This window comes from Lepidochelys olivacea (assembly GCF_965140295.1).
Source record: "Lepidochelys olivacea isolate rLepOli2 genome assembly, chromosome: 9".
NCBI lineage: Eukaryota > Metazoa > Chordata > Testudines > Cheloniidae > Lepidochelys > Lepidochelys olivacea.
The window spans coordinates 11,515,858-11,540,235 of NC_140419.1; the positions used below are offsets into that span (position 1 = coordinate 11,515,858).

The window sequence follows — 24,378 nt, forward strand, 5'->3', positions numbered from 1 at the left end:
CTATAGACCACCGGACCAGGGGGATGAGGTGGATGAGGCTTTCTTCCGGCAGCTCACGGAAGCTACTAGATCGCATGCCCTGATTCTCATGGGTGACTTTAATTTTCCTGATATCTGCTGGGGGAGCAATACAGCGGTGCATAGACAATCCAGGAAGTTTTTGGAAAGCGTAGGGGACAATTTCCTGGCGCAAGTGCTAGAGGAGCCAACTAGGGGGGGTGCTTTTCTTGACCTGCTGCTCACAAACCGGGTAGAATTAGTGGGGGAAGCAAAAGTGGATGGGAATCTGGGAGGCAGTGACCATGAGTTGGTTGAGTTCAGGATCCTGACGCAGGGAACAAAGGTAAGCAGCAGGATACGGACCCTGGACTTCAGGAAAGCAGACTTCGACTCCCTCAGGGAACGGATGGCCAGGATCCCCTGGGGGACTAACTTGAAGGGGAAAGGAGTCCAGGAGAGCTGGCTGTATTTCAAGGAATCCCTGTTGAGGTTACAGGGACAAACCATCCCGATGAGTCGAAAGAATAGTAAATATGGCAGGCGACCAACTTGGCTTAACAGTGAAATCCTAGCGGATCTTAAACATAAAAAAGAAGCTTACAAGAAGTGGAAGGTTGGACATATGACCAGGGAAGAGTATAAAAATATTGCTCGGGCATGTAGGAATGTTATCAGGAGGGCCAAATCGCACCTGGAGCTGCAGCTAGCCAGAGATGTCAAGAGTAACAAGAAGGGTTTCTTCAGGTATGTTGGCAACAAGAAGAAAGCCAAGGAATGTGTGGGCCCCTTACTGAATGAGGGAGGCAACCTAGTGACAGAGGATGTGGAAAAAGCTAATGTACTCAATGCTTTTTTTGCCTCTGTTTTCACTAACAAGGTCAGCTCCCAGACTGCTGCGCTGGGCATCACAAAATGCGGAAGAGATGGCCAGCCCTCTGTGGAGATAGAGGCGGTTAGGGACTATTTAGAAAAGCTGGACGTGCACAAGTCCATGGGGCCGGACGAGTTGCATCCGAGAGTGCTGAAGGAATTGGCGGCTGTGATTGCAGAGCCACTGGCCATTATCTTTGAAAACTCGTGGCGAACCGGGGAAGTCCCGGATGACTGGAAAAAGGCTAATGTAGTGCCAATCTTTAAAAAAGGGAAGAAGGAAGATCCTGGGAACTACAGGCCAGTCAGCCTCACCTCAGTCCCTGGAAAAATCATGGAGCAGGTCCTCAAAGAATCAATCCTGAAGCACTTGCATGAGAGGAAAGTGATCAGGAACAGCCAGCATGGATTCACCAAGGGAAGGTCATGCCTGACTAATCTAATCGCCTTTTATGATGAGATTACTGGTTCTGTGGATGAAGGGAAAGCAGTGGATGTATTGTTTCTTGACTTTAGCAAAGCTTTTGACACGGTCTCCCATAGTATTCTTGTCAGCAAGTTAAGGAAGTATGGGCTGGATGAATGCACTATAAGGTGGGTAGAAAGCTGGCTAAATTGTCGGGCTCAACGGGTAGTGATCAATGGCTCCATGTCTAGTTGGCAGCCGGTATCAAGTGGAGTGCCCCAAGGGTCGGTCCTGGGGCCGGTTTTATTCAATATCTTCATAAATGATCTGGAGGATGGTGTGGATTGCACTCTCAGCAAATTTGCGGATGATACTAAACTGGGAGGAGTGGTAGATACGCTGGAGGGGAGGGATAGGATACAGAAGGACCTAGACCAATTGGAAGATTGGGCCAAAAGGAATCTGATGAGGTTCAATAAGGATAAGTGCAGGGTCCTGCACTTAGGACGGAAGAACCCAATGCACAGCTACAGACTAGGGACCGAATGGCTAGGCAGCAGTTCTGCAGAAAAGGACCTAGGGGTGACAGTGGACGAGAAGCTGGATATGAGTCAGCAGTGTGCCCTTGTTGCCAAGAAGGCCAATGGCATTTTGGGATGTATAAGTAGGGGCATAGCGAGCAGATCGAGGGACGTGATCGTTCCCCTCTATTCGACATTGGTGAGGCCTCATCTGGAGTACTGTGTCCAGTTTTGGGCCCCACACTACAAGAAGGATGTGGATAAATTGGAGAGAGTCCAGCGAAGGGCAACAAAAATGATTAGGGGACTGGAACACATGAGTTATGAGGAGAGGCTGAGGGAGCTGGGATTGTTTAGCCTGCAGAAGAGAAGAATGAGGGGGGATTTGATAGCTGTTTTCAACTACCTGAAAGGGGGTTCCGAAGAGGATGGCTCTAGACTGTTCTCAATGGTAGCAGATGACAGAACGAGGAGTAATGGTCTCAAGTTGCAGTGGGGGAGGTTTAGATTGGATATTAGGAAAAACTTTTTCACTAAGAGGGTGGTGAAACACTGGAATGCGTTACCTAGGGAGGTGGTAGAATCTCCTTCCTTAGAGGTTTTTAAGGTCAGGCTTGACAAAGCCCTGGCTGGGATGATTTAACTGGGAATTGGTCCTGCTTTGAGCAGGGGGTTGGACTAGATGACCTTCTGGGGTCCCTTCCAACCCTGATATTCTATGATTCTATGATTCTAATACCGGCAGCACCATAAGCATAAAAGCAAATGCAAGCACAACTCTTTCTAAGCTATTCAGAACCATGCACTGTTTTACAGCATGTAACATAATGTCATGCTCCTTTAAGTTTGTTGCTTTTTTATTATTTTTTTTAAATAGTAAAATTAGGATACAACAGGTGGAAAGAGACAGGCCCAGAATCTGTCAGCCTAGGAAGAGTTCATGTGTTTGTCTCTGCTGACAAGGAGGCGAAGAGTTCACATATTTTGGGTGATTCTTTCTGCTACGTAAATAAAGCTTCGGCCAAAGAGATTGGCTAGAATCATCAACAAGCTTTCACACCCCATAGAAAAGTTTTCTATTATCAGAAAGAACAGACACCAACTAATGTTTCTCGGTTACACTTATCAAAACAACAAAACCTACCGTTCAGATTTATCATACTGATTTTTTATTTATTCACCCTGTAGGCAAAGGGAGTGGCCACTAGTATTAAAAACTAGCTCATTTTCTCAATGCAATGTAAGTGACAAACAGAAAAGAAACACATTTTCTCACTCTTAAAAAATATCCCAGATCTACTACCATAAGCAGCAACATACAGAACAGATGGTTGCCTCCTCCCCTCACCCCACACACTCCAAATTATCTCAGTGGTTCAACCACCACACTGGAAAGCTGGGATTGAACTCCCACCACTCCATGTGAGACCTGGAGCAAGACATTAAGACCAACATTGTCGAGAGTGACCACTCACTTTGGGTGCCTCCATTTTTGGCTCCCTATCTTTAAATATCTCAGCCTGATTTTCAGAGGTGCCAAACACCTGCCGCTCCCACTGGCTTCAACTGAAGTGGTGGACGCTCAGCACTTCTGAAGAAGCAGGCCCAGGGAGTTTGTGCCTTGCTTTGCCAATCTGTAAGCCGGAGGTGATAACTTTCCTCCCTCACAGGCTGTTACAAGCATTAATTAATATTTGTAAAGCATTTTAAGATCCTCCAACAAAAGGCAGAGTCAGGGTGAAGTAGTAATAGCAGTGCTATGTCGGTCTCCCCATGTTACTTGTACTAAGTGTCAGGAACCTTATTTGGCAGCTCTATGAATCGCAGATCTGTGTAATGAACCTCCATGTTATCTATGTTCTCGCAAGAGGGCCCATCGCTATCTAGTATCTGAGCACCTGCCATGTATTACCCTTCCCAATGCAGCGCAATGGTTTCAAAAGTCACGGGGGCTAAGGCAGAGAGAGCATCCAACTGAACACTGCCTGTGTTATATCTCTGCTGTGCACAGTACTGGCAACACAGCCATTGAGGCTGCAGAAGAGTAACTGGTTTTTAAAGCTCAGAAAAAAAATAACTATGCAAAAATTCAATGTGGTGAGTCAACCGATGTTGCTACCATAGGGGTGCTGCACAGCTTGCAGTGCCAGTGACATACGTTTCCCATTGATTCTATGAAAGATGACCTGGGAACAGATCCTTCACTATTATAAGCTGCCATAGCTCCACTGAAACCAATGGAACTAAGACAATTTACACAAGTGGAGGACCTGCCCCTTGCTCTTCTGTAAAGCTGTGCCAGGACACACATACTTATCCCAGACACTTCAGGAAGTGACGAAGACTTCCACATTCTGCAGGGCTGATACCAAGGCAATGAGAGACAGGAATAGCAACCTGGTCACCTCCATCCAATGTCACTGCACACAGTGCCGCATGGCTTCTCGGTCTCATACAGCCCTAGTGCTTAGTAAGCATCCGAGAACCTGTGCTGGGTCCTTCATGAAGCTGTCAAGAAAGTGAACCTCATTAGAGGCAGTCTAACGGGTTCTCAACATTTGGCATTGTTTTGCTATGACATGGGGCCCCATCACTAGCAACTCCACAGGAGGGAAGTGGCTCCCACAAGGTAGCAATATCCCAACAAGCTGTTTTAAGAGCAGAGAAGTTCAGGTCCTCACAAAGGATCGCAAGTTTCTCCTTAATGATGCCTTCAATCATCCAGTATGGGTGGCAGGCTTAGCCAACTTTGCTGATATCTCTGGGTACCTGAATGACCTGAACTACTCTTTCCAGGAGCAACACACAAATGCCTGTCCATCTGCACCAGGGTACAAGCACTCATCAGGAAACATGGACATTGGTCTTCCTGAACGTAGACAAAATGTGGGGTCATTTCAGACTTCGAGATAACACATTTGCAAAATTGTGTGGATCACAGACCCATTCAATTATATTTTTATAGTTCCAATTAACTCATTTAATTAATGTTAATGTCCTAAGGCCGAACATCTAGTACGGTAACATGAAGACATGTATGAATTTATGATGTTGTCCAGCAAAAGTGAAGCAGAGAAGTAGTTTTCATTTTCGCCCCACTGTATCTAAACCTTTGGAGACATATCTAAACACGTGTACATACACACACACAATTAACATAGGGGCATTGTGCTAGACATCCCTTGTTTCTCAGAGAAATAGTAATATTATCGAATTGTGAGTTTATAGGTCCCCTCTCATTCAGAAAAATCCCAATGTAGGTTACAAACTCTGGAAGTTATGGATATTCAGCCACCTCTGGGGTGGAACACTGCAGCCATTAACATTACATAACAGGCTCTAGGTGGACAGAAGAGTACTGCCTAATCAATTACCACTGTATCATCCACTCGCCAAGTACTGCCCCAATCTTGCTGAACCTGGCAGGTGAGTTCTCCCAATGTCCTACCAAGATGCAACCCACAAAGAAGCCCCAAGATTCCTCAGTAGCCGAAGAGTGTCTTTGCAGTGATCTAGCCGCTTATGTTTACTTTGACACTGAGCTGAACATCAGTGTACTTGCTTTCCATCTCTAGAGATCTTGGTTCAAATCCTTGTCAACACAACAGGCAAAGGGATTTTGGAGATCCCATTTTAACCCCAATTTGGCTTTATACTGAAACCTCCCACATACTTTGGCAAGACTAGCAGACTCTCTCACGACAAGAATAACAAGTATCAGAGGGGTAGCCGTGTTAGTCTGGATCTGTAAAAGCGGCAGAGTGCCCTGTGGCACCTTATAGACTAACAGACGTATTGGAGCATAAGCATGCATCCGACAAAGTGGGAAGTCACCCATGAAATCTTATGTTCCAATATGTCTGTAAGAATAACAAGGACATTGGAGGCTTGGGGTGATACTCATATGTAAGCCTGAATAGGACTTCTGCCCACCTGGCTCTAGTCAGTGCATTTACCTTTCACAAGCACTAAATCCACTCACCAAAAGAACATTTGCTAGAACCTGCCCAGTCTACCACAAGTTTACAGTAACAGTGTGATGGAAATGTAGCTATTTCCCAACTGCCCAGGGACATGGAATCTTCTGCAAGAGGATTTCCCTAATTTTTAGCATACACCGACTCACCTGAACTTGCAGCCACCACTCTTCTGATAAAGTAAGAATGGACAGGATCTTTTTCCAAGTTCAAGGGAGATCCTTGATCAGCCAAAGAGATCACTGCTGTAGAACAACAGGAAGCACTCTTTGTCCCACCCTAAGTAACTATCTCAGTCCCAGTAATTCACCCAAGGATTCAAAGCTACATTGGAAAGTAAACTGAGTGGCACATCAAACCAAACCACACCTTCTACTCTGTTTGGGTCAGAGTTCATTAACAGCCCATTGTATTAGAATACAAACACCAAACAAATCTATGCATGTGCGCACACAAACACAGTTGGCCTTAACATTTTATATCAATAGTAAACCCAGTAACAGTAGGGACGTATATCTAATAGGAAGCTTGTCTGTATTATAAAAGATTGATCTGGGAAGCAGTGTTTGGATCTAGGGTCCATTTCAGGCTAGAGTTTGGATTACAGCGCAAATGAGGACTAAGGTTCACTCTTCTGAGTAAATTTCTGCCAGCTTGAGCCAAAATCTCATGAAAACCCTCGTTCTCAGAAGATTCCAAATATATCTGAACCAGAACCAATGTACAGGCCTCTTGGTCCAGATTTGTAAAGCTACTTAGGCACCTAAAGATGAGCATAGGTGCCCAGTAAAATCAATGGGAATTAGACACCTAGGTGCTTTTTTTCTTTTTTTGGGGGGGTGGGGAGGGGGGATGATGGGAAATCACCATAGGCACCAATGTGCATCTTTAGGTAACTAAATACCTTTAAAAATCTGGCCCCTGGTGGTTTGAATAAAAATTGCACAGTTGAGTTTGAACCCAAGGATCTAAATCTGACCTCTACCCAGCCCAAATTTCAAAGGGAGTCAGATTTGATATTTCAGGTTTGGCCCATCTCTCAGATACTTTATCTGAAGTTGCATATGAGGTATAAGAACCATCTGAATAGCTGGTCTGGAAGCTAGAAATCTCACCTCTATCACATGTCGTTTCAGATGCATATATACACTCTGTCCTGTTTTTCGATAGTGCCTTTCAACATGTTCCCTTCCAAATCCCAGAAACGTGTTCATGCACACATAGAGACCTCCTTCTGAATCCTGAAAGGAATAATAGGAAAAAGTTACTATATAGAAGGAACTGAATGGGACAGAAAGACACCAGCAAGCAGAGACAGTTAGGAACCGCAACCTTTTGCACCTTCCCCTTACCACATTAGCACATCACACGCTTACATATTAAGTTATAGAGCAAAGAGAATTGTCTTCCTTTTAAGAATCTTCCACACCATGTGACAATGTATACTAGCAGCCGATTGGACCACAGTGACTGCACCACTAAAGAGTTTACAGCGGTGCAACTGCACCGATGTAGCTGTAAACACTCTAATGGAGCCACTCTAAGCCGACAGGAGAGAGCTCTTCCATTGACTTAATTACTCCGCCCCCAACAAGCAGCAGCAGCCACCTCAGCGGGAGAAGTTCTCCGGCCAATATAGCGCTGTCCATACCAACAGTTAGGTTGGTGTAACTTTTGTTGCTCAGGGGGGATGGCTTATTCACACCCCTAAGCGGTGTAAGTTATACCAACGTAAGTGGTAGTGTAGACATAGCCTAAGTGTGTCAAGACCTGATGTCTAGTAGCAGGCCTTGAAAAATCCATTTAACTATTCATCCTTTGCAAGAGGAAGGTATCCCTTGGAGAATGTGAGCCCTTTGGGGGATGGGGGAGGCTACTAAGCCATCAATACCAGCAGAATCTAAGCTTTCATTTTAAATAATAACATGTCTAGCCCTATGGCTACAAAGATAACCTTCTGAATGGGAACTGGTGTACAGCTGTCCTCCTAAGGGTGAAAACTGGCTGACCACTTCAGTGCTTCTTCTCTTGCTCATTGCTTTCCCAAGCTGTAAAAGAGTCACTAACAAGATTCTGGTCTGTTTCACAAGTAGAACCTGTCTAGAACCCACTGGGCAAAGTGAAATTGGTAAGAATCATCTCAGTTTTGCTCTGCTTCTGTTTGAGACATCTATGAACAGAGGCGGGCACAGGCACTGGCCCTAATCATAAAGTAAGGAAACTTAAAGCAAGTATAGCAGAGAAGAATCATGAGTTACACCCTCTTGAAACTGTTTAGAAAGACTAAACCCCAAGGGAGGTCCAGGTAAAGCAACCCAGTAGGAGTCCCAGCACCTTTCCCTTTCCCAGTAGCTGGGTGTTGAGGACGGCTCGCTGACCAGGGAATTGCCCCAGAATCCCACTGCCACCAGCTCTGTCCCAAATCATTCAAACTGTGCTGCTAACAGGTCTGGTCACCTGGTTAGTAGGCGTCAGACACATTTTTTAAGCCCTTTCTAGTAGTCTAGTGTTCCATGTAGGTGGTGCAGAACAAAGGGCGGTCTTTTAAAAGCACTTTGATCTTGCTTGCATTCTGAACTGCAGGATGGCAAAACATCTCACTTCTGATCTCTGGAAACACCACTAGCTGAAGTCACCCATAGCTAGCTTAGATACTGCTAGTATATCAAGCAACAAGAGTCACCAATGGCTTCAAAATGTTACACATAAGGAACATGCACTTAATTCTTGATCATAAATTGTTACAGGGATAAGTATGTTCTTGTATCTCTTGTATGTGAAAAACCCAGACATCAAAACTATAGACAGGAAACAGGACTAAATGTACTCTCCCACATTTGGAGTTATTGTTTTATCCAAAGTCACCTGAGGTGCTGGAAGAACACTCTGAAGGGCTGATGGTGCTAAACCTGCCTGTGTTATTTAGTGCCTGATACCAGATCTGCTGTATCAGGCACTAAATAACTGGCAATAAATGGGGATAAGAGAAATCTATTTCTACCATAAAGTTTATTAAAGCATTAGAAACTCCAGCCTCGATGGCCTTCCTTAGGATTTATAAATTTATAAATTGGTTAGTCTCTAAGGTGCCACAAGTACTCCTTTTCTTTTTGCGAATACAGACTAACACGGCTGCTACTCTGAAACTTAGGATTTATGGGGCCCTATGCAGTATTATTAAACTGGTGCCCCTATGCCGGCACAACTGGTACCCCTACGCCAGCACATTCGGCTCTGTGAATAGGGGTGCCCCTATACTGCCTCTATATTGGTGCCCCTATGCTGGTGCATTCGGCTATGTGAATATGGCCCCTGCCTTCCGCCTAGGTAGACGACTGCAGAGCGTGCTGGGTGTGCAAGAGCCGACCCGCTCTTACCTGCTGTCTCGGTCATAGGTGCGGACTCCGTGGGTGGGTGCTCTGGGGCGAGAGCACTCACAGGGAAAATTTAGTGGGTGTGGAGCACCCACCAATGCCAAGCTCCCCTCCTCTGCCCCCCTCGCCTCTCAAGCGCCGGTGGCCATGCACTTACCAACAACTCCCCCTCACTCCCAGCACTTCCAGAGCACCACAAACAGCTGATTCGCGGGGTTCAAGCTCCGGAATGGAGAGGGAGGATCGGGGATGGGGCGCACTTGGGGGAAGAGGTGGGGAAGAGGCAGGGCGGGGGTGGTGCAGGGGTGGGAAGAGGTGGAGCGGGACTTGGGGGAAGGAGTGGAGTAGGGGCAGGGCCTAGAGCGGAGTGGTGGGGGTCAAGCACCCCCTGGCAAGATGAGATGTCGGCGCCTATCGTGCCGGTGGTGCCCCAAATTTTCACGTACCCTACACATCCGCATATGCCAAAGGACGGCCCTGATTCTATTTAACATCAACCCCCCCTGAACTTTAAACGATCAAGACCTTTGAAGCAAGGGCTGCATCTACCATTATGAACCACCCAGGACATCACTGATGCATAAAGTAGTAATAATTATTTATTTTAAAATCATCCCCAGTATATGTTTTCATAGATTCACACAGTTTAAGGTCAGAAGGGACCATTATGACAGCCTCATTTGACCTCTGGCATAGAGTTTTGCAGACAAACACACACATAGATCTTTAGTATGCGAAACATGGAAGCCACCTCACATATGCAGTCATTCCTTGTCCTTTTTCTTTTACATCCTTTATTATCTCCACAGCTAAAGCATTCTCACAAAAAGTCAAGGCTGCATCCCAGTTAAAAGAAGCCTGTGGATGCTCAGCCTAAATAAAAATATATCCCATTGTCAATTAACAGGTGTTTCGGGAACTTTGTTTATAATTCTGTTTTCTCTGAGACACTTCGTTCTCTTTTTTCCCCGGAGCGACTCCATGAGAGCACTCAGCTCTTTTGCTAAGAAGGCTATGGCAACTATTTGACATTTTCAGGACATATGCTAAATGTGGAAGCTGCGTAAGTTAGCTGGTGGTTACTAACAGGAGAGTTATTTCTCCTAGAAAAAGCAGGCAGGCTGTTCTCTCACACAACCTGAACAGAAGAAGACACTGTGTTCAAAAGTCTAACACAGTCATGGTAAAGCAGTGTTAGTGGTAAGGACTAGAGCTCTTGGATATATGAAATTCACCCCTGTGCAGACAGCCAGGGCCTTGCTCCACTTAATGCCCATTCAAGCCCTATTCTGAAGGCCTAACTGGGACCTTGGCCTTGTGCTGGTGAATTTCACCTATAGGGAATACCATATGTCCTGGAGGTAGGCAACATTCATCTTAGATTTCTAAGTGGCTATGGTGGAAAATCTTTTTCACTGATTTTTTTTTTTAATGTGAGTGCATTTTTGTTTTGGTGAAAGGTGCTAGAGACTCAAGCACACTATCTATCTGCAAACAAGAACAATACACTGTTCCCAGAGACTAGGAGCTCTCTACAAACAAAACCATGACGGTTCAGTAGTGAGGTGCATAAAGAGGAGTTTTATTGATCATGCCTGCTACTGTAGTATCCTCTCAGCCTGAACTAAACAACCAAAGTCCTGTCCCAACATGCACTGGGATCAGTGTAAACTCTGGGATGGAGCATCTGAAGACAGTGTTTTCTTTTACTTTTTCAAAGTCCTAAACAGGGCCGGCCCACAACATTTTGGCACCTGAGGAGGGGAGCTCAAATGATGCCCCCCATGCCCCCTCACTTGGGCCAAAATTCTGAAACTCTGGGTCCTAGTGGTGCCCCCCCACAGTCTGGCACCTGAGGCAGCCGCCTCAGTTTGCCTCACAGTAAGGCCAGCCCTGGTTCTAAGACAGTGCTAAGGTGGAAGCTTCTACCCACTGCTCAGACAATGGGCCTTGATCCTGACCTAGAAGGACCTTCTAGTAAGAGACTAGTGCAGCCTTCTCACAAGCAGAATCTTCCCTTAAAGATTCAGGGAAGGATTTTAACAACATGCACCCACAAAGTGGGAGTAAATGGAAGTTTTCCTTACAACACTGCTTACTGTTCTTCATCATTTACATTGCAGGAGTGACCACAGCGTGCTAAGTGCTTTCCAAACTCAGAGGAAGGCAGGGTCCCTGCTCCAAAAAGCAGACAGTCTAGAAAGATTATCTTATATCATCATTTAGACAGTACTTTGTGTTAAAATAAAGGCTGGAAGAGGCTTTCACGGAAGGGAATCCATGGAGATATAAAGTCAAACCATGATAGGGTCCACCTCCTTTCAAACCTTGGGGAGAGAGAAGGGAGATGGAGCAAGAACACTGGTGATGGGAGGGCTGGGGAACACAAACACTAATCCACAAGGAACCAGCATGAGATCACCATCTCATTTCAAGCACACAGGATACCAACAGCTATCAGATGCTAATGGCTTTCAGTCCCTACCAACCTGCTTCGGATTTGAACCCGTGACCTGTATCCTATTACCAATCCCTGAGCCATCCAGTCCCCTTGGGAAATCTACGGTTTAACATTTTCATTTCCTGACATGACTAGGATAATAATGTATAAGGACATGTGGCTGTTACAGAGCCGCTAACATGGTGAACAGTCACATAGTAAAACATACCAGTACATATCACAGGAAAGAGGAAAAAGGATACATTAATACTCACGATCCCCAATAATTACCTCAGATGTTACGAGATAATAGTAGTTACCAGGGGATTATCCACCAACAACTAATCTCTAATTGAGATTTCTTGCATTAAGGGACAAATCCTAAAGCCAATGGAATCAATGGGAGTTTTGCCATAGTCTTCAATGGAACTAAGATTTATCCCTACAGAAATGATAAGCCAGTGGAACATTTTAGGGTCCTCCTGAGAGAGAGAGAGAGAGAGAGAGAGAGATCATCTGTGATCTCCATTACAAGTCTGGTTGTGGCCAACCAAAAATCTCCTGCTGTAAAAGAGTACAGCTATAATACAACCGTTACTGTATTTGGAAGGGTTAAAAGAGCAGTTCTATAATATCCAGAATGTAGGAACCTGACAATAGCTTAATGAAGTGATAGCCTTCTTATTTCATAAATGTTTAAAAGGTCAAAAGATAGCAGAAGCTTCAGCATTTAATAATCATCTGAACAATGCATAATAGCTTACAATGGGGAACAAAAAGAAAGCAGGTGTCTCATATTCTCCATTGCTACTGACAGTGGAACAATAGACGCAAATCATGTCAAAGCGAATGAATACAGCGGCACATGAAGATTGCCCCTGGCACAATTAAAAAAACATGCATCCCAGCCCCCCAGTATACCAGATACAGTAACTTGCATTAATTTACCAGTATTTAAACTGTGCATTGGGTGCTGGAATCTCGTCAAAGTGCTATTGGGAAAGAACACAGACACAAGCCTGCCACTTGATTAATCAAGATGCAGACACAAACAAATGAAGTAGTAAAGAACACGACACACAAATGAGGGATGAAAGGAAAAACATACGGAAATGCAGAGTGAGAAGAAAACAAGCAAACTACAGGAGTGGGGGGCAGGAAAAAAGAGATAAAAATAAAAGGCAGGACAAGAGGGACACAAGAACAAATGAGTGGGGAAGGGGAAGATGAAAGACAGGAGGAGACTAAGAGCAAGGCTACTAGCAACTGGACTAGTCCAAACTAGAACTTCCCACCTGCTTTTTTTAAACAGAGTCACTATTTTATTTTAGGTTTCAGAGTAGCTGCCGTGTTAGTCTGTATTCGCAAAAAGAAAAGAAGTACTAGTGGCACCTTAGAGACAAACCAATTTATTTGAGCATAAGCTTTTGTGAGCTACAGCTCACTTCATCGGATGCATTCAGTGGAAAATACAGTGAGGAGATTTATATATACACAGAACATTTTATTATATCTTGTGATCAGTGTATACAAAATAAGAAATGTTGGGGAGAAGGGAGATCAGGAACTTCTGTTCATCAGGTCTCATAACACAGAAGCAAGAAGACATTCAGCTCTTTGAAAGGTGGCAAATTTAAAGCTGTTAAAAGGAAATACATTCCCACTCACAATACAGTTAGCCTGGGGAACTCATTGCCACGAAAGATCTTTAAGATTAAGACTTTAGCAGGATTCAACAAAGGATCAGACATTTCTATTGATAAGAATATCCAGTTACAATGGTACATATTGCTAACATAAACAAGAGGTTTGGAAAGGGTATAAACCCTTATGTTTCCAGCTTAAATCAACTTTTAGGTATTATGGGTTAGGAAGAAACTTTCCCTTCAGACAGATTACCCCATAACTGCCTATTGAGGGTTTCTTGCACCACCTCTGATGTACCTGGTACTGGCCACCATTGGAGACATGATACTGGGCTAGATGGACAGTGGGTGAGATCCAGCGTGGAAATTCCTGTGTTCCATTTGATAGAGGGCATCTACACAGAGACATTGAAATGAAACCAAACCACCATTCTAAAGATTGCTCGCTTCTGTAAGTCAAAGCAGTTCCTCTCACGGAACTAGAGAACTCACCATTCTGAGGCAATTTGTTTAGGCATGTTCACAAGCAGGCCTCTATATTATTGGGTAGTTCTGATGGCAAGACAAAGGAGGCTCATGGAGCACACATGACTTGTGACACAGGAACAGAAATTATATTCTGCCATGGGATCCAGCAGATATTAGTCCTCCTAAGGCAATGGTGCCCAAACTTTTCCTCTTGCACTTCCCCACCCCCCCCCTTACCAGTAATGGAATGTGTCCACGCTCCCCTGGGCCCAGAACCGGGGCTGGGGGCCAGGAGTAGAACCAGGGGCTGGAGCCAAAGCCAGTGGTCAGGAGTGAGGCCGCAGCCGGGGGCCTGGAGCAGAGCTGGGGCCACAGCTGCAGCCAGAGGCTGGGTCAGGGCCGGAGCAGAGCTGGGGGCAGAGTAGGGTTGGGTAGCGCTCCCGCCCCGCCCCCCATGTGGGGTTGGCCCGGGCCCTGCCGGGCCCTGCTAGGGGGGCACACCCCACAATTTGGGGACCACTGTCCAAAGGACATTTGAAGGCCTTTGAATAACCACGTGGTACATGAAGCTCTCTTGCAGTTCAATCAATAATAATGATGGTGCTGATGGCTGGTAATACCCAGATTTACACCGTTGCCTGTGTTTATAATGTCCTTGTGTAGCTATGTAAGGAAAACCCCAGGCTGGTGGATAGCCAAAGCAGCATGGCTGTTTCTCTTATGGGAGCTGCTGCGTGCGTCATCCCTGCAAATTCTACTCATACTTGGCTATTTTAGAGACTTGGTGTAACAGTGACCATCTGGTTAGCTTTAGTATCAAAGTGCACTGCCAGGCAGCAAAGAACTCATCCATCAGACAGGTGTAAGCTACAATATCTTCCTAGAGCGCAATGAAAATAAAAATGTGGTCCCTGATGTGCCCCACCACCTAACTAAAGACCTTCAGCCATACCTAAACAAGGTTCGTTGCTCATACTTTGCAATCTGACTCATGCAACCAAGCAATGCACCACATCAGTAATTCCAGCACAGGAAAAAGAAGCCACCTTGCAGCTCAACCAAAATCATCTGTCTGGAGCAATGTCCAGATTTATTAAATTCTTGTCACCTTTTGCTCTGCTTTACTGCCCCCCAACATTAAAAACAGACAATGGTTTTCATATCTGTGTCGAGATACTTTGACCTAAGGGACAGCCAGTGACTAGAAAAACAGTTACTACTAGAAAGTTACATGCAACAGGATCACTGATGCCAATTACACACTCACTAAAAGACTTCAGTCTGCATTGTACTGTCTGATAAACAGCAAAGCATAGGGCAGTCTAGCCCTTTGGGAATTCTCCTAATATAGCCATTACCAAAACCAAGTCAGCGAGATCTACATTAGAAGCTGTCATCAGCAGCAAGATTTTCCAGCTGCAATGAGGCTGAGCTTTGTGCTGCTAAAACAAATCCCTTTCTGCAACCAGTGGAAGTGAGCTATAGGACCAAACTAACAATCTATGTCAGACGGGTAGCTTGCACTGCAGTTACAATACTTCACATGCGAAGATCTAATGTTCAGAGCAGATATGTCTAAGATATGCAAAATCTGAACATAACACACTGACACTCCAATATCCACCCCTTTTTTGGATGTCCTCTCTCCCTGTGTCATGTTTTGCCTATCCAAGTTTGCAAGTTCTTCAGGGCAGGGATCCTGTCTTTTATGCAGTGCACAGGACATACCTATAGCTCTGTATCAGTGGTTTTCACACTTTTTGTACTGGTGACTCTTTTCACACAGCAAGCATCTCAGTGTGACCTCCCCCTTATAAGTTAAAAATGGGGGGTAATTTAATTTAATGGGAGCTCGGGGCTGTCAGCCCCACAGAGCTGACACCTCACAACACCCATGAAACCACCTTGCAGCCCCCTGAGGGGGCATGACCCTGAGGGGGCATGAGAACCCCTGCTCTATATAAATAACACTGTTAACCTTTTTTACCTGAATGGCTAATCAAAGTTCAGCGCTCTGTGGGTGATCCAGTTGGGAACAGAAATTGGTGGCAGCCAGATTCTTCTTTGATGCAATCTTGTTTGTTTACAAAGAATGTACAAAGTCCTGTGCCTCTGAATGCAGAAGAAACCAAGAACAAAAAGAAGTTTCTTGCTTACAGACCCCCAAGCCCTATTAGCCAACACCAGAACCAAAGGCTCTCTCTAGCTTTTTCCAGGGTCATAATTGTGCTCACAGGCAGAGGCTACTGCTTGGCTTTCTTGCTTTTTCCCTACTCCCAGACAGTCTTCTCTCTTCCCAGTTTCTTTCTGTGTGTTCTCTCACACATCTACACCCAGTCCCAAGGTGGTCACAAAAGCCAGTCGAACCCTCCACCCCCGCAGGCCCTACAGCTAGTTTCTGGGCAGACTCTGTTAGGCTTGGTCTACCCTAGCAACTTATGTTGGTATAACTATGTCGCTCAAGGGCGTGGAAAATCCACACCCCTGAGCAACAGTTATACCAACCTAAATCCTGGTGTTGGCAGCACCATATCAATGGAAGGGCTTTTCCCATTGACATAGGTACCACCTCTTGGGAAGGTGGAGTACCTACCCTGATGTGAGAAGCCTTCCCCTCGGTGTACGTATCACCTTCACCTAAGCACAACGGTGGCACACCTGTAGCCTTTTCAGTATAGACAAGCCCTTGGGTTTTGTTTTGGTGTGGTCCCATAACTGTCCCTTATAGCTATTTTAAATGGAGAACTCATTCACACATCAGCTTGAACCAGGTTTTAACCTAACCCATAGCAAGGCTTCTCCCAGCTTATAACAATACTTATGTAGAGAGAAAAAGTAATATCTTTATTGGACCAACTTTTGTTGGTGAAAGAAACTAGCTTCCAAGCCTACACAGAGTTCTTCTTCAGGTCTAGGAAAGGTACTCTGAGTATTACAACTAGAAAAGGAGGACTTTTGGCACCTTAGAGACTAACCAATTTATTTGAGCATAAGCTTTCGTGAGCTACAGCTAAGGTAAAACAGATTGTTAAGCATAAAGAGTTAACACATGTTGCAAGATACCATTCAAGTTTAAGTGGGCAATACTTCTGTAGCCATAGGGCAAAGAAGGTTTGTTGTCATGAGCCGTAAATCCAGTGTCTTTATTGAGTCCATGATTTTTAGTGTCTAGCAAAATTATGAATTTAAGCTCCCAGGCAGGCCTTTTGAAGGAGTTGTGTGCAGGTTTCCTTTCAGGATGAGCACCGAGAGGTCAGATACGGAGTGATTGACAACTCATGACTCCTGATACGAGGGGGGGCACAATGTATAGGGGAGGATATGTGACCACCCCACGCGTCTCCTTTGGGAAGAACTTCCAGCCCCACTTCCCTGGGTCAGGGCAGAAAATCCCACCAGCTCTTGGGGTGGGGGGGCTGAGAGCCAGGATCAGGGAGCCTCTGGGTCCAGCTGGGGCCATCTGTGGCTGAACAGAGGCCAAGGAACCTGTTCCCAGAACCTTCCCCAGAAGGGTTCTTCCCCACCCTGCGCCCAGGCCAGAGACTGCTGTGCTCTCCCCACCCCACCAGCTACCTGTGGGGAGGGGGGGACTCTGTCCTTCTCCTGCTCCACCTTGCCTCACAGCATGTTCAGACTCTGTCCCCTGGCAGCCAGGTCTGGATGGGGAGAAGGAAAGAGCCACTTCTCATGCAACTGAAGGTGGCTGTCTGAGAGAACTTGGCTGGGGAGCTCCCCTCCTGGCTCCCACTCCCCACCTGGCTCGGCTCAGGGGCTGAGTGAGTCGGAAACGTGCCATGGGGAGAGGGGACAGCTCGCTCGCTCGGTCCCTGTCTCTGGCAGCCAGGCCCGGGCGGGGAGTGGAAGCCCCCGCCTCCCCACTTGGGCTCTTGCAGGCAGCCACCACACTGCACAGAGCAGGGACTGGAGCAGCCAGCATAAGAAGTGACTGGTCCCACCCCGTTCGCTCCCCACCCGGCTGCCAGGGACAGGGGCTGAACATGCCGGGGGGGGCAGCAGGCACAGCAGGAGAAGGACAGAGCCCTTCTCCCTCTCCCGCAGCAAGCCAAGCAGAAATCTGTTGGGGGAGGGGGGTCACTTGATCCCACATGTCCCCCTTATGCGTGAAAAGTGTTTGCTCACGGGTGATGTGGTGTTTTTGTCTTTTATCATTTTTATGAGTGTTCACCTGAGCATGTAGTGATTGTCTCATTTCACCCACATAGTTATTTCTGGGGCATTTAGTGCATGGGATGAGGTTCACTACATGTTGTGATAGGCATGTGAAGGACTCATAGATCTTGAAAGGTGTATTGTGAGGGATATTGATCATCATAGCAGTGGAGATATGACTGCAGGTTTTGCATCCGTTGGTTATGGCAGGGTCTGGTGCCTCATTGGACGTGCTGCAGAGAATTAAAGATTATTTAAATATAGCTTTTCCTCCTCCCCTAAATAATGCAGTATCAAGTTCAGCTCCCAACAAAGGAAGAGAAGTCACAACTGACAAATTGATGGACGTAGGAAACCTAACATAACACAGCACAGCTGCACGCATACAGAGACCACAGTCATTAGAGTGGACTCAACATCAGACCTTGAGAATGAAAACTGCAGGCTGCTACTGTTTGGGCTACGACAAAGCAGTAGGCTATTATACTTGCCAGGGCTGGCCACTAAAGGGAGACATGATCACACATACTCACACTAGGCAACTAGCATTTTGTAGATAGCATGCCTTTCCTTAAGAATTCCAGGGAAAAGAATGAAAGGCAAAGCATCAGAGGTGGATTTGCCAAGGCAAAGCAGAAGTTTGTTAGCAGATAAATATTAGTTAAAAAATAAGACATGACAAGGGTCTTTTTCTATTTAGTTATCTTGAGAGCAGCCAGTGATTTCTTTTGCAGCTAACGTGCCTTGAGAATGTCACCATGGCTGTCAAAAATGTAGAAATGTTTCTTCAGTTCTAACGTAGCAGGTTTTGTTGGAATGTGATCCTGCTTTAAGGAAGAAGATTGTAGACAGGACCGGCTCCAGGCACCAGCAAAGCAAGCACGTGCTTGGGGCAACACAATTCCAGGGGCGGCATTCCGGCCGTCCTTTTTTTTTTTTGCTTGGGCGGCATTCCAGCCACCCTCTTGTTTTTTTCGCTTGGGCAGTTGCGCCCTCGGAGCTTGGGGCGGCAAAAAACCTAGAGCCGGCCCTGATTGTAGATTTCAGACCCCAGAGCTGTTTAACAGAACCACTGAATCCTATCTGATCACCCCCCCTGAAAACGTCATCCGTATGACAAATTGTTTGATTAGGGCTAATACTGCATGGGAAAATATCTTAAATGTCCCCTTGGATCTTTCATATGCTCGCAGCTCTGAAATCATGAGAGAAACGGCACTCTTTGTAAAATAATAAAAAAAATAACTATGCTCAGATTTTCACCACAGAAAATCAGACTAAAAACTAGAAAAGAGAATGAGGCTCCATATTTCTTGAGAGTGTTAGCAAAACTTACTGCTGTTTCCAATAATTAACCAGTGTCCTGTCTCCACTAGAATAATACTTTCTACCTTCTAGAGCTCATGGTGCTTTGCAGACTTCAGCAGGTTAATCCTCAGATCATCCCCTGTGAAGTATGGCAATATTATTTCAATTTTACAGATGGGGAAACAGAGTCAGAGAGTTATGTGACCTGCCCAACATCACACAGCATGTCTGTGGCAGAGCTGCTACTTCCTGGCTCCCAGTCCTGAGCTTCAACCATTAGACCAGTGGTTCCCAAACTTTAACAACCTGTGAACCCCTTTCACGAAAATGTCAAGTCTCGCGAACCTCCTCCTAAAAATGAATATTTCCAGGGATTTTCTCCTTTACCTGAGTATAAATTATAAAAGCAGTGATCTTGGAAATATAAAATTTGTTTTTATGATACACTTATTACACACTATTTATTATTAATATTCATCATTACAGTATTTTTATTACATTATCTTCCAAGATCTCACTTTCATAGCTTGTATCGCTTTGAATAAGCCCATTATAAGACAAGGCTCCTATGTCTCATCAAGGAGTATCAAATGTGAAACAGCATGAAGGTATTTAAGAAGCCAACTCAAAGAGTTCCTTCTACACAAGCATTTAGGTCTTGAGCAGTCCAGGCAAACAACGCACGTTACAACAAAGCTTAAACTTGTTCTTCATAATAATTTTTAAAACAATACTAGCTGCCTATTTAATTTTAAAAACAGCAAAAAATATCTACCTCCCTTTCCATTTCTTATAAGGAGTCTTGAAGTCGAAATCTCCCCAGTGTGATAGATATGCTTGCTTTGATCTGCTTAGCTCTTGGACTTCCCCAAGGCTCCAGGCTGCTGGCCCCGTGCTGCCCGGGATCTGTAGGGACAGCTCTGTCTGCCATTAGGGAATTTTTTTCCAGAGAACCCCTTGTAATACTTCACGAACCCCCAGACGTTCACAAACCCCAGTTAGGGAACTACTGCATTAGACCATTCTTATTCCCAGTGACAGAAACCATGAATAAATTCACAGCAAGACAAGGTCCCATAATAGCCAGGAAATTTTCTTTCTTGGGAAAGAAAAAATCCAGGGTGCAGTTTATGAGTGACAGTTTTATGGTGACAATGAGACAAACCCTGGGAATGAAATCTTGTATTGAAGAAAAGTGCCAGAACAAGGAATCTTACAAAAGAGCTGATTCCATATAGAACGTGTGTGAATTGTTGAACAGTTACAAATGGAGCAAATGGAGTTAGAAAAAAATTCAAGGACATGTGGCAATATTAACTGGGATTGAAAATCATAGGGGAAAATAGTTGTCTCTTGGGTTGAAAATGTAACCAGTAGCAAAAATGCCAGCAGGTAACACAACTGATAGGGATATTTTGTTAATGTTTATCTTTTTTTAATACTACAGAAGCAACCCTACATTCTTCTTTCTAAGCTAGATATACACATCAACAAAAAGCTGGACGTCTGGAGTTTATACATTCCCACACACAAAAACAAGTTAGCAAACCAACCTAACACAAAGCACACCATGGCAAATGTCTTCCATTAACCAAGACAATAACCTGTTTGTACACTGAGCTACAATTACCGCCTACACTCCTATTTCAAAAAGGAAACAGGGAGAATGAAGTTTTATCATTTTCAGAGTTTGTAATTGACTATTTGGGTTGCTTTATCTCTCATAGTATCTTCATTAGTTGTCTTAGAAATTACACCCAGTTAGCATCATGCTAGTCATTTTACAGGTAAGGCATAGGATTCTGAAATAAATCTTCTACCCAAAGAAGTCTGAGGACTGGTATGATTTGAAAGGGTTTCCAGAACTTTTGGAACATTGGACAACAGGTATTGGGCTTGATTCTTCAATCACTGGGGTTGCCTGCGTGCAGACAATGACAGAATTTGGCCCACTGGATACCAACAAACTTGTTTAAACAAGGAGTCTTGTAATGGTATCAGGTGAAATTTTCAAAAGCATGGGCCTAACTCTGTTCCCACTGTCAATGGGAGTGCAGCACCTTTGTAAATCCCTCCTGTAGGTGATAATTAAATATTTTTGCTGTGCAATATGAGGTTGCATTTGAATTTTCCATTGAATTTATAATGATATTTGCCAGGTTTTCTCATTTAACAGAAACTTCTTACAAGCAATAATGTCCCAGAGGTTCAACATTAGTTAGATACTAGCTCAAGCAGTAAATTTTAAGGGGAATAGTGTAACATATTGGTTTTGTGTCTCTCTCCCCCTCACTCCATCCCAATGACCATATAATATTTAATATCTTTGTTGTAGAGTCTGATTTGGCCCTTTAAGCAGTACACATCCCAGCACAGAGAAGGCTGCTGGGTGACACTTGAGATCTGAAGTATGTGAGTAAAAATAACCTGCCTCCCACTAGACATGATGAACACCAGACAGCTGAGTCACCTTTGAAGCCCCTTTTGATTTTCCAAATTAAAAAGAAATATCAAAGAGAGAAGGATTAAACATCCAAAAATCAGAGCAGCACAAACTGAAAACCCTGCAGTTCAGATTCCATATGTCCTTTAGATTTCTCTCTCTCTCTCATCATAGACTTCAACTTTATTTCAATATCTAGTATTCACTCCATCTATGGGTAATGACATTTAAAGGGACACAGTCAACTTGAATTTATTTTTATATCAGACAATTTCAAAAAAGTTTCATTTCAAATACAGCCTGTACTGAGAATTAAGGGATTTTCTGCTCCACTGTTAACGTTTATAGGCTATTTTTCAACAAGGGAGAAAGGTCAGATCCTTAAAAGGTATTTAGATACCTATTTCCCATTGAAATCTATGGGTGTTAGACCCCTAAATATATTTGGGGATATCGGCCAAAATGATTAAGGATCCCATCCTGCAATTGAACAATTGCACCTTTGAGAGTCTGGTGCTCTCCAAGGGCTCAAGTCATCACCTGCATGGATCCAACTGCAGGATTAGGGCCTGACTAACACATGGTAAAGAGGGAAAGTGACCATACACCCAGTGTTCATTTGACACCAACTGAAACCAGCTGGGGACGGGAGGAACGCTTTACTAACTTCTTTCAGTTTTAGTGATTTTAGATTAATTGCAACTATTGGCGGTAAACAAGTTTCAGGCCAAACTGTGATTTTCAAGTTGACTGGGATCCTTTACATTGAGGGGATCTTAAAGATGACCTAAACAGTAGAATAAGTAGAGATCCAGCAGGAAAACAGAGCCATCCACATGCATTTGCCAACTAACATATGTGAATGAGAACATTCGTTGCCCCTTTCATTATCTGTGTGAAAGCTAAAACAACTCAGCAAAGAGCACATAGACCCTAGGAAATTGTTGAGGGCCTCAAAGTTTAAGGCCAGAAAGAAACACTAGATCATCTGTCTGACTTCCTGTATATCACAGGCCACCAACACCCCCCAGCACTGACACACTAAGCCCAACAACAAAAATTAGACCAAAGTATTTCAGCCCAGAGAAGATTAAATGATTGTGTGCTACAGGTTATGAATAGGAAGGACCGAAGTACAATAAAGCCTGCGGCCCCTACAATAGGAGTGAATTGATTACATGAGATGTACCCAGATAACCCCTGCAAGTGACCTGCACAGACTGGGTCGTCCAGAAAATAGCAAAATCGCCCAGGAAAAAAAAAATCTGGGTCTAATAAATTACGTCAAATTCCCTTTGGGTGGAAGGGAAAGAAATTCTAGCACCACACACAATCTGCTACTGATTTGTGCTGAAGGATCTATTCAGCTGCAACAGACCAGTTATAAATCAGGAGAGGCCTGTGATTGGAAAATAAAACAAACCCCAGCCTGGGAAGCACAAGGACTAAGGGAAGCTGGATTGCAAAGAAGGAAGCCCACATTCAGTAGCCAGAAACCCTTGTCTGGAAAAAGAGATGGTTAAAACTAATTTTCTACTTAAAATAATATATGCATCTCAAAGCCCCTTGCACTTTGCAATGCCTCTGAAATCATACAGTGGGGAGACCCAAGTTGGCACCTTCCCATCTATTCCCCACCCACCCTCACAATTCAAATGGTCTTGGTGAGCTCAGCTGCTCCCAAGACAGACAACCCCATCCCTTCCCCCACCCCTCCAGGCAGTTGGGAAAGCAGATTTGCACTTGGGGATGAGGAGGAAGTTAACAGCCCAAGGGGGTGGCTGAGAGCCAGGATTACAGCACTGGAGGCCTGGGGGACTACCCAAGGGGCTTGCAGTCTAAGAGGGGGAAATGCAGCAGGTGGAGTGGGAGAAGGGGAGGGGGGATGATAGCCATATAACCGTGGGAGGTTTGCTGCCTGGAGTTGGAAAAGAGTGGGGGTGGGTGGGGTGTTGCAACTGGGAAGGGGGCAAGTTTCCAGCCTAGGGGAAGGTGCAGTAGGGGCTGGCACAGATTTACGGGTGGGGGGGAGGGCGGTAGAGGAAGCAGGGAAAAGGGGGAGATTTGCGGGTGGGGTTGAGGCAGTAGGAAGGTTGCAGCAGAAGGGAAATGAAGCAGGGTGGGTGAGTGTGAAAGGGGAGGGCGTTGGAGGAAGGGAATAGGGGAGGTTTGTTGCCTGTCTGGGGCGGGGGGAAGGTCTGTTGCCTGCCTTGGGGGGAGAGGGGAGGTTTGCTGCCTGCCTGACGGGGGGTGGGGTGGGGGGGGAAGGCGGGAGGTCTGTTGCCTGCCTGGGGTAGGGGGAGGTTTGCTGCCTGCCCGGGAGGAAGGCGGGAGGGGGGAGGTTTGTAGCCTAGGGGAGAAGGTTGGGGGGGGGGAGGTTTGTTGCCTAGGGGGGAGGTCTGCTGCCTGCCTGGGGTGGGGGGGATGCAGTGGGGCGGGTTTGCAGCCGGCGGGGCTGCTGCACTCACCGGGGACTCGTAGGAGAAGGCACATTCCGTCTTGTAGACCCGGTCCCCTGACTTGGGCACGCGGATCGTGGGCATGTAGGGGACCAGCAGCTCCCCCAGGTCCCCCGCAGCCATCGGCGCATCCCTGCCACTCCCGAACAGCGCAGCCCGCTGCATGCTCCCGCGCCGGCCGGCCGCACCGCCAGCGAGCGAGGGGAAGGCAGAGCGAGCGCAGCCGGGCCCGGGGGAGGAGCGGGGGGAAGATGCTATTTTTAATCCAAGGGCAGCAGGAGCGGCCCCAGCTGCAG

The 24,378-nt window shown here is 45.5% G+C and overlaps 1 protein-coding gene across 2 annotated transcripts in view; it reads right to left on the bottom strand.

The window, feature by feature from the left end:
- USP13 (ubiquitin specific peptidase 13) overlaps window positions 1–24,378 on the bottom strand; it is an 83,159-nt gene extending 58,781 nt beyond the window's left edge. For both annotated transcript variants that reach the window (XM_084638983.1, XM_084638982.1), the window contains exons 1-2: window positions 24,092–24,378; window positions 6,890–7,015 (exon numbers count right to left, since the gene is read on the bottom strand). In XM_084638983.1, coding sequence (XP_084495109.1) covers window positions 6,890–7,015; window positions 24,092–24,247 — 282 coding nt within the window. In that variant the 5' untranslated portion in view covers window positions 24,248–24,378. The remainder of the gene's footprint in view (window positions 1–6,889; window positions 7,016–24,091) is intronic.